Genomic DNA, 10,636 nt, shown 5'->3' on the forward strand with positions numbered 1-10,636 from the left:
AGATAGTGGGGATCCACCTGCAGCCAAGGTGTGGGTAGCCACCGCCTTGTAGCAAGGAAGAACTTCAAAGTGGGGAAAGTGAGCCACACAGTTGCCCCGGGCTTGGGAGAGACAGACTTGGAATGGGGATTCCAATCTCATAAAAGTCACTAAACATCTTTCAGGCGTCAGGCAGCCTTTGTAGCTGTAGTTCCCAATTGGTCTGAACTGAGTTTGGCACATATAATTATTTTGGCATAAAAAATAGCCATTAACTCTTACAGAGGATTTTTAGAATTAGTCATGGTGTTGAGGGTGGATTTCAGACCTCCTTGTCAGTTCCTGAGTCTTTTTAAGGGAATCTGCTTCTCTGAGGATGTCGGGTTAGCATTTCAACCCAGACCACCACATCAGATGAGCCACGCGCTGCATTGTAGCACTTTTGGTCTCTTCTGGTTCAATTGTGGCCAAGTATAGATAATATAAAATCTGCTGTGTATGTTTATGTGGTGAATGCACATATAAGCAGGGGCCAGAGGCCAATATTAGGTGTCTTCCTTAGTCTCCGGCCATCTCATTTTTTGAGACAGGGTCTCTCACTAAACTGGAAACTCAGCAGTTCAGAAAGGCAGGCAAGCCAGTGAGCTCCAGGATCCACCTGTGTCTGCTCCAGGCTTTTGTGTGTGCTGAGGATCTGAGTGTACATCCTTGTGTTTGCACCTGAGCCATCTGCCCAGCCTCAACCTACCATTTTAACCATTGCAGTATACTTTTCAGAAGCACTTGCATTTACAAGAGCGTGTAGTTGTCCCAGAGTTTTCCCATCTTAAGAAACCTTCACTATAGCCAGATCAGGTCAGCAACTGGGGTGGTTTTAATAACATCTTTGTTTGCTTTATTAAGCAGTTAGCTATCTGTTTTGTTTTGTTTTTTAAGCAGATGGCAAGAAGCAGAAAAAGTAGAGCAGTGATTCATGAGCTGTGTAGTTAGCTTGTGATTTTGAGTTTTGTGGTAATAACCTAAATAGTTAATCACAGAGCAGTGTCCTGGAATTCATCTTATGCAGAAATAGTAAGCAGCCTCATCAGTCAGCTCTCGAGCTGGGCAGTATGTGTTCAGACACTGTGGCTGAGGCTGACCCTGGTACCAGGTGCTACGTGTTTCCCTGCGTTAGACACAACCTTATTTAATCTGTCTGACAGTCTAGCAAAGTAGGTGACCTTAAACCAATGTCATAAACTTTAAGGCTATTAAACTGCAGCATTTTTGCTTTTCCTTGGATTGCTTCTAGCAGGGTGGAGTCTTAGGGTCATTAGGCTCCTGGTCCAGAGGCCCTTTCCCAGTTTATTACCCAAGGCTCACTAGATGTTCACTCTACTGTCATAATGCGTTGCTTTGCTTAGAGACCTGCAAAGTATATTTAGAAAAGGAAGATATTTTTTCCTTTGCTCCCCTTCCATGTGCGTCAAAGGAAGATACCCACATAAGTCAGAAGAGGAGAATTGGACTGACCTCTTAAGGTACAGACTGCCATGTGCCCCCACATAATGTGCTATTGAGCCCCACATTCAAGCCTGCACAGCACCACTGTAGGTGGTTCCTGGGTGGATTTTCTTTTGTGATTCTTGGTCTGGTTTGGTTTTTTATTTGTTTGTTTTGTTTTGTTTTTTGGAGACAGGGCTTCTCTTTGTAGCCTTGGCTATCCTGGAACCCACTCTGTAGACCAAGCTGGTCTCAAACTCAAAAGATCCTCCTACCTCTGCCTCCCAAGTGCTAGGATTAAAGGCGTGCCCCACCACTGCCCCGTCTCCTGTGTTGATTTTCATAACTAGCCTGCTGGCCTGAGAGGGGACAGTCATTTCCTTTTGGAGCTTGAGGCTCCTATCAGTTCCCCAGTTTGTCCCTAAGTAAGTGACAGCTTAAGTAGGCACTGGTCTGATGGAATTTAATTAGCTGCAGCAAAAGTGCTCCATCAGCTGTTAGTTGTAAAGGTGCAAAGGGCTGTTTGTGCTGGCGGGCTTGGCCTGTGAACACTGGCTCTCCTGATTGGTATCAGCCGTCATCTGTTTGTCCTCTAGATAAAGAGCTCCAGGGCCTCTGTCTCCTGGGAATGCACATCCACCCCAAATACTCCTGCCTCTGCAAAGCCCACAAATAGAAAAGACCCTTGCCCAGATTTATCAGCAAAGAGCCAGTTATAGGAAGACCCACAGTCTGTGGAGACAACCCCACCCCAAGTCTTTCTGGACTAAGCGTAGCCATCTCCACTACTCTCTGGCCACTATCTCCCTGTCTTGACCAGACTTGTCCTGTGTCCCCACAGGGAGGCTAGAGAACAGAAATTAGCCTTTAGAAAGAACTGCTTGCCTGTGACCTGGACCTTCCCACTCACAGAAAGGCAGCACCATTCCAGTGAAGACCGTCTTCCTCTATGCAGACTGTGGATATGAGCAGTTGTCCCGGAAGCTCTCCAAGCCACCTAACCCTCATCAGCTCTTGTAAATAGCCTGTGAACTGACCTTTTTTATTAGCTGGAGCTCATTGCGAAAGAGGCAACTCTGACTTTCTAAGGAAAAATGGGTGTTTGGGGGACCATGCAGAAGAAGCCAGAGGAGAAGAGGAGAAGTGAAAGCAGGCCTGGGCGCTTTCTCAGAAAAATGGGAATAGGGCTTCCTCAAGACCCAGCTATCCCACTCCTTGGAATATACCCAGAAGATGCCCTACCACACAACAGGGACATATGCTCAACCATGTTCATAGCTGCCTTATTCATAATAGCCAGAACATGGAAACAGCCTACGTGTCCCTCAGTAGAAGAATGGACTAAGAAACTGTGGTACATTTACACTATGGAATACTACTCAGCTATTAAAAACAAGGAATTCCCGAAATTTGTGGACAAATGGATTGAACTAGAAATTATCATAATGAGTTCACCCAGAAGCAAAAAGAGTTAAATGGTATATACTCACTTATATCGAGACACTAGTCTAAGGGGTACATCCCCATGAAAAACTTTACCTACCAGGAAAGTGGGTCAGAGGGGAGGACATCCTATTGAGACTTTAGGTGTGAGAAGCCTGGGAGAATGAGGAAATAGAAGGATCCAGAGGGTCCTGGAAAACTACAGGCGGGTCTGGGCCCTGGGGTCCTCCTCAAACTATGGCACCAGCCAAGGAAAATATAGGCAGTAAACTTCGAACCTCTACCCAGACTAGCCGATGGACAGGATATTCTCCACCGTTAAGTGGAGAATGAGATCTGACTTTCACACAAACTCTGGTGCCCCATATTTGACCATGTTCCTTGGATGGGGACGCCTGGTGGCACTCAGAGGAAGGATAATAGGTCACCAAGAAGAGACTTGATACCCTATGAGCATATACAGGGTGAGGAGGTCCCCTTCAGTCACAGACATAGGGGAGGGGAATAGGAGGGGAAGCGGGAGGGAGGGAGGAATGGGAGGATACAAGGGATGGGCTAACAACTGAGATGTAATTTGAATAAATTAATAATTTAAAAAAAAGGAAAAAAAGAAAACAGGCCTGGGAAAGAGCAGAGGACTTGGAGTGTTCTCAAGGATGCCCAGGGCAACCCAGACGGGTTAGTTAGCTCTAGGCATCCTCAGCCCCCTTCTCAGGTCAGGATCCTCTGGAAGCCCATGGGAAGAGGATGGGTGCGAGGAGCTTGGTGTTTTGAGAGAGAGGAAGAGAGAGAGAGAGAGAGACAGACAGACAGACAGAGAGAGAGAGACACCAATTCTGGAGGCACTGGCTCCTATGCAGTGGCCACCCACTCTCTACTGAGCATCAGTCATGAAGACCCATGGCACCACCACATGCCCCGAGGGTCTGTGCTCACCAAGAGGGCATCCCCAGGAGGCAGTGACTCCTGACTTCTGATGGACTGAGGTTTGTTTGTGGTTCTCATACACAGAACAAGCAAGTGGGCACAGGAGAGAGCCACCCACGAAGGCTTCTGAGCTTCTGTGCAGAGTCACCCGAGCACTGCTCTCCACCCTGCTGCTGCCATTGCACTAGCTCCGGCTTCTTTGTCTTTTAAGTATGAACACTTGTTATGGTCTCACACAAAACCAGTGTCTGCACAGCCTATAGCTCCCCCAGAGATTCCCGTGCTGCTTTTCCCAGCCCCTGCATATTTTCAGAGAAATCCATTAGGCCATTTTAGGTGCATTTTCAGCTACCTTGCTTGTCCTTGCTATGGGAACTTGGCATTTGATGACTCAAACAACTGTAGTTTTTTTTTTTTCCCTGATTATGATTGTTTCCTATTGTACTTGGGAAACTGTCTCGTGGTTTTAAATAGATGATGTAGTCCGGGTGTGGTGGCACACACCTTTAATCCATTTGAGTTCAAGACTAGCCTGGTCTACAAAGGGAGTCCAGGACAGTCAAGGCTACACAGGGAAACCCTATATCAATAAAACCAAAACCAAACCAACCAACCAAACAAAGCCAAGACCCAGAAAAGCCAAATAAAAAGGATCAGTTGTTAAATGGATGATGTGCATCTTTCGTACTACCTGAAGAAGCCGCATCCTGTTTTCAAGACTAATGTCTCCTTCTGGTCCCTGCGCTAGCCATGCTGTACTTGATCAGTCTGCAGGTCCGGGGACACCCTAGCTTTGATGCAGGGCCTGAGGGCCCAGGACCGAGCATTTGCTAGGCACATAGCTCATGTATGCCTCAGGTCCTAGATTCAACCCATCCAGCACTACAAAAAGAAAAAGTAACAATTAATTACAACTTTAACAGGTTCCCAGATTGACAGCAGTGAGGTTGGTCTCAGCTTTTTGAACCATTATTTCTATAAGAGTCTCAGCATTTTTATATATAATGTCTTCCTAATAAATAATAGGTGATTTGTTAGTCTTTAGTTCACATTGGGTGCTCTGGCATAAATATCAAAACTGAACAAACATGGAAGGGATGGAAAACCCCTTACAAAGTTCTCTTTATAGTCTCTTCATTGATCCTCCTTTGTCTCTCACTAAATTTCTATCAAACACAGCCACACATTTATTTTATTGGATATTTTTGGTGTTGAACAGTCTATGAACTAGATTCAAAGGAGAGATGTAAGTCTTTAACTTCTCTTTCAAAGCTTAAGCAAATTCTCATGTTTTTAATTGCCGGTAATCCCCTGCATTCTCCAACCCAAGCACAAAGCATTTCACCCCAGGCACTTAGTAAAGGAGCCAGAACAAGGCTCTGTCTCTGCAGGGTTGGCTGCTTTAGAAGTAAGCACATGCCAACTGCCAGGCAGCTGCTTTCAGCCATGTTTGCAAAATGCAGCATTAGCTGTGCACCCGGGATGGTATTGAGGGGCCTAGAGAGTGCAGGCACAACTGTGGTGGTGTTTTAAAGGTCTGGCTAGATGCACATTTACTGTACTGTACAGTCACTGGGCATGTGCTTGTGCTGGGACATGCACTGTCTACCTTGTCCTGCAGTGAATAAGGATTCTTTTTGGTGAAGTATGTAGGCAGCATCACCCCAAGCACCTAAGGCTTCTGTTGTAAGGACTCGTCACAGATATGTGAAGCCATCCAGAAAAGACCCAGACGCTCAGGACTAGTAGGCACTCTCCTCACTGTGTATGTACAAGGCAGTCCCAGGCACAAACTGGCATTCAGCAAGTGCCCTGATGGGACGAGACCTTGGGTCGTGGACTGTGTGTCTAGCCTAGTGTCCTGAGTGTTCCAGTCACACACTGGCTGGGCAGAACCAGAGTGGCCACTACCAGGCTGCTGCTCTGCCAGCACAAACCAGTTTTTTCTGTCTCTGTCTCCTCTGAGGTAGTCACAGCTGACTGCTCCTAGTGTGCTGCTGGGGCAGCAGTGGGGTTGCCCAGACCTAACAGTCAGTCTGGCTGGCACAGTGGGGTTGTTGGTATGTAGGGTCCTGTGCAACATCAAGAAGTTGTGAGAGTGTCCAGGGTTTCTCCACACATTGAAGTTTTGTCACATAAAGGATGCTGGTACTCTAAACACGACCCTCTTCGGATGGACATTGTCTCACAGCATCAGAGACCATGAAAACCGTACCCTAGAGCGTAAAGAACATAGGTTATAGAATCAAACTCTCAGGGTTCAAGAAAACGGACAACAACCGTGAGAACTGAATGGCTCCTGTGGCTGAGAGCTCTGTCTCTGGTAGGTGATCAGCCTTAAAACCATATACACACAATAAAACCAGACCCAGCAGGGTCTATTAATATATATTTGTGCATGCAGATAGACATGTATATGTCTAACAAATACAATCAAAGAAAAAGGAGCTAGCAACTTGAGAGTTGGGGAGGGGGGACGTGGGAGGGGTTTAACGGAGGGCAACTGGGAGGAGCTAGAGGGAGGAAAGGGGGGAGCGGTGAAGTTCTATTTCAATTAAAAATAAAATACTTTAAAAAAAAAAAAAAGAGGAGGCTAATACTCTTAACGTCATGCCTGGCACACAGTGCACACTCCATTTTGAGGCCCTAGTAATCCTGTTCTGCACCAGCTGGGCCTACTCCCCTTTGGGTGGTTCTGCCTCCACTCTCTCTCTCTTTGCAGCCCAGTGTCAACCTTCACTTAGAGAGCGGCTCATGGCGCATTTTGGAAACCTGCCTGCTTCAACAGTCAGTTCTGGAATCCATTTGATAATCACAGATTATTTAGTTAGGCCTAGAATAATTTCCCTGGCTTTCAAGGTTGTTAAACAAGGGACAGGAGTGGACCCACAAGGACACAGGTGTTCTGGCTTTTATGTCTTTTGTTGGCCAATTTGCCTCTCAGGCTAAATGAGGGAAAATAAACCGAGCCATTCGTATTTAATAGCTCATTGGCTTGACCGTCAAAGTTGGGCAGGTACGTGAAACCCGGAGCCCCAGTGTCCTTTTGTGAATGGGCAGGTGTGGTGTGTGTCTGACCTCAGTTGTGACCTTATTTTCTTGCCATTGGTGTCTTTCTTCCTTTACTTGTGAACAGAGCCCTTATTTGTTTAGATCCGTATCCCCCATGATGGTTTTCACAGAGAACTGTGTTGGCTCTTCTAAGGAACGACAGAGCTACTGTCCCCTTTTCCAAATTAAGAGTTGAAGACAAAGGGGACATTTTTTGACAATTCTTTTCTCCAAACTTAAGGGTTCTTAGAGAGTTTTAGGTAGGTAGGTAATTAGGCACTGTTTTAGTTTGCTTTCTATTGATGGAACACTGAACAAAACATGGGGGGAAAGTTTATTTCCCCTTTAGCTTGCCATGTTTCAGGAAGGGAAGTCAGGCAGGAACCCAGAGCAGACACTGGAGCAGAGGACCGCTACTCACCAATCGTTCCCCTGCCTCGCGTCCATCTACATTTCAGGTAGATGTGGTCTGGGCCCTCCCACATCAGTCATTAATCAAGAAAAGGCCCCACAGTCTTAGCTTCAGGCCACTCTGATTAGGGGCGTTCTTTCAGTTGAGGTTTCCTCTTCCCAGAGGATTCCAGCTTGTCCTGAGTTGACTAAACACTAACCAGGACAGACAGCTGGAGCAGCCAGCGTTGGTTTTTCTTATTTGTGAAACTGCCTGAAACCCTGGGTTTGTCTTTACTTCTCTATGTAGGATCAGATCATGTTGATACTTGTCAAATGCTTCAGTGTTCTATTTGGTCCTGGTTCAGAGCCGCTGTGTGCCCGGCCTGGTTCAGAGCCGTCGTGTACCCGGCCTGGTTCAGAGCCGTCGTGTGCCCGGCCTGGTTCAGAGCCGCTGTGTGCCCGGCCTGGTTCAGAGCCGCTGTGTGCCCAGCAGCTACGTTCCCAGATCCTTCAAGCCCCAGGTTCTTCCTTCCTGTACTGTCATCTTCAACAGTCACATGACAGACAAAATCACCAAACCATTTAGCTCTCACAAGATTTTTTTGAGGAAAAATCAAGATGTTTGAATTTCTCTCCTGTTTCCCAAGTCACCGTTTGAGGTGCAGGAATGGTGCAGATTGGGCACTTGGCCCAGCGTGTCCTGGGTACCTCTGTTCCCAGGAGGAGGCCAGGCCACGTTATGCTGCCAGGTTGTGGAGTTGAAGTGAACCACTTCAAAGACACAGGATGCTCACACTTAGCCATCTAGGTTGGCTCTAAATAAATGGTTTTACCCTCTGACACTTACAGTCATTTAATTCAAGGTAAGCAGTCTTGTAATTATAGAAATGTTTCGGGTATTAAAAGAAAATTGTATAATAATTGATTGAAATCCATGTTTAAACATTTTCCTACAAATGGGCACTGCATCAGGAAAACTGGCAGCAAGGGAAGGCATGTGCCTTGCTGTCCAATCAGGTGGAGCTGCATCTGGAGGGTGCAGTGCAACCGTGCCACTCCAGTGGCCATCAGAGGCCCAGCATGCCTGCACTCACAGCACAGCTGGACAGCTAGTATCCTGCTTGTATCCATGCTTGTTAATTTACTGTAAAGAAAATCATACTTTATTTCATTTGTACACAAAGTATAATTTTCTGTCCATGTTTCCTCAAGATGGGACTATTAAAATCTGAATTGGAAAGAGAGTAGAAGCACTTTAATCTGTAGCTCAAAATGAAAATACTGTTCATGTTCTCCTCCACACCAGCCTAGTTAGCAGATTCCATACATTGGCAGCTGTTTTACTACCTGTGTCTCACAGTGCATAGTGGAGTGGCTGCAGTCCTGATTGTGAACCAAACCCCCCTGCGATCCAAAGTCTCGTCTCACTGCAGACTGCAGCCCAGACCTCCCCACGTGACTGGGCTCTGCTACTCATATTGGCCCTTGGTTGTCCATGACGTCCTGTTCTTCCTGTGCCCAGTTAGGTTCCCCCCTCATCTCCTGCCGCTCTGCTTGAGACCTCAGCTTGTCCTTCCGAGTCCTCTGCCCTCCTCACCCTGCACCACAGACAAATTCATGGACAACAGATGCTTTTATAGGTTCCCACTGTTACACCTCTGCCCTAAAAGACACACATTTGGAACCAAGTGGTTTTTTGTTGTTGTTGTTGTTTGTTTGTTTTGTTTTTTCATAATACTTAAAATAATTTTTTTGTTTTTTGAGATTTTTTTTGTTTTGGTTTGGTTTGGTTTGGTTTGGTTTTTCAAGACAAGGTTTCCCTGTATAACAGCTCTAGCTGTCTTGGAACTTTCTTTGTAGACCAAGCTGGCCTCAAACTCATAGAGATCCACCTGCCTCTGCCTCCCAAGTGCTGGGATTAAAGGTGTGCACCACCACCCAGCTATGTTTTTTGAGATTATGATATAATAACACCTTTTCCCCTTCTCTTTCCTCCCTCCACACCATCCCATATGCTCTCCTCGCTCTGTTGTAAACACATATGCACACACGTATATTTCTAAATGTACCCTGTTCAGTCTGTATAATGTTACTTGTATGTATGTTTTCAAGGCTGACCATTTAGTATCGGATAATGGTAAAAAAAAAAAAAAATTGTTAGGCATCTCCATTGTTCTATTCAATTAATTTAACTCATGTACACCAGTGGAACTTGAGTTGTTTTCCAGATAGAGAACAGAACCATCATTGTAGAATGTTCCTTCATGCCCTGTTCCAACCTACTGCTAAGGCAGCTGTACAACTCTGTTTTTCTCGACCCATTCTGAATTTTACATAAGCAGAATCCATCAGTGTGTCTTCTGCGTGAGGCATCTTTGACTTTCAGGGTGGATTCTTGAGACCATATGAGTCTCTGCAGATCTGAGTAGACTTCCCTTCTGCTGATGAGAGAAATATGGAGGGACTCAGATGCAAGACTTCTGCATAAAGAATTAACACTTCATTGGACTTGATGTGTATAGAATGTGCTTCAAACTCAACCAATCACTAAACTTAACTTAAATTCCAAATTATCCTGATCAATGGTAATGTAAAAATTCAGTCTGGTAGCATCCTCCCAAGTGGACAGTAATATCTACAGAAACAGACTTCCTTGGGAAAAGCATTTGGCCTAAGTCTCTGAGCCAGGTATTGCTTAAAGAGTAAAATGCTTTAAAGTCATGAATACACATACTACCTGTGAGTTTATGAAATGGCTTCTCGTGGTGAGGCTGTTTAGAATCCACAGTGTCCCCCAGTCTGGATTTGGCACTTTGTCCTTCCCCTGGTGCCTCCGGGTGCTAACATGAGCCTCTTGTTGCTTCGGTTGCAGGCATGCTGCAGAAGTGCCCTTCCATCGATGATTTTGTGGATGCCCTTGTTTCTGACTTGAATCTGGACTTTGAAACTTTCTTCATGGATTCTAAATAGCAGAAGCATGGCTCATGTGGACAAGAAACTTGTCACCAGATCCCACAGCTATGAGAGTTTGCTCCGATTTCAGTGTTCACTGAGGAAATATTTTCTGACAAGCCTTAAATTGACAGAACTTGGAATAAATAACATGTTTGAATTACACTGTGTCTCGCCTGCTTGGCAGAGTTTTAAGCATTTTCAGTCTATCTCTGAACCACAGGAGTTTGTAATTATAGAGTACCAGAGTTCCCTGAAAGGCAGCTGTATCCAGACTGCCGCCTTTCCGCTGATCTCTAATTGAATGTATTAGAAACTCTGTGGAATGCTAAGTTGATGCAAGTTAGGACAATTTGAAGAGTTCTCAGATAGCTCATACCTGTGTTTTAAAGAAAGGCTACCATCTCTT

The 10,636-nt window shown here is 45.6% G+C and overlaps 1 protein-coding gene across 1 annotated transcript in view; it reads left to right on the top strand.

Moving 5' to 3' along the window:
• Positions 1-10,392, top strand: part of Mipep (mitochondrial intermediate peptidase) — a 125,882-nt gene extending 115,490 nt beyond the window's left edge. Inside the window, exon 19 of the mRNA XM_051160657.1 lies at positions 10,148-10,392. Within this exon, the coding sequence (XP_051016614.1) occupies positions 10,148-10,245 (98 nt within the window). The 3' untranslated portion in view covers positions 10,246-10,392. The remainder of the gene's footprint in view (positions 1-10,147) is intronic.
• Positions 10,393-10,636: the final 244 nt, after the last annotated feature.

This window comes from Acomys russatus, chromosome 18 (genome assembly GCF_903995435.1).
Source record: "Acomys russatus chromosome 18, mAcoRus1.1, whole genome shotgun sequence".
Lineage (NCBI taxonomy): Eukaryota > Metazoa > Chordata > Mammalia > Rodentia > Muridae > Acomys > Acomys russatus.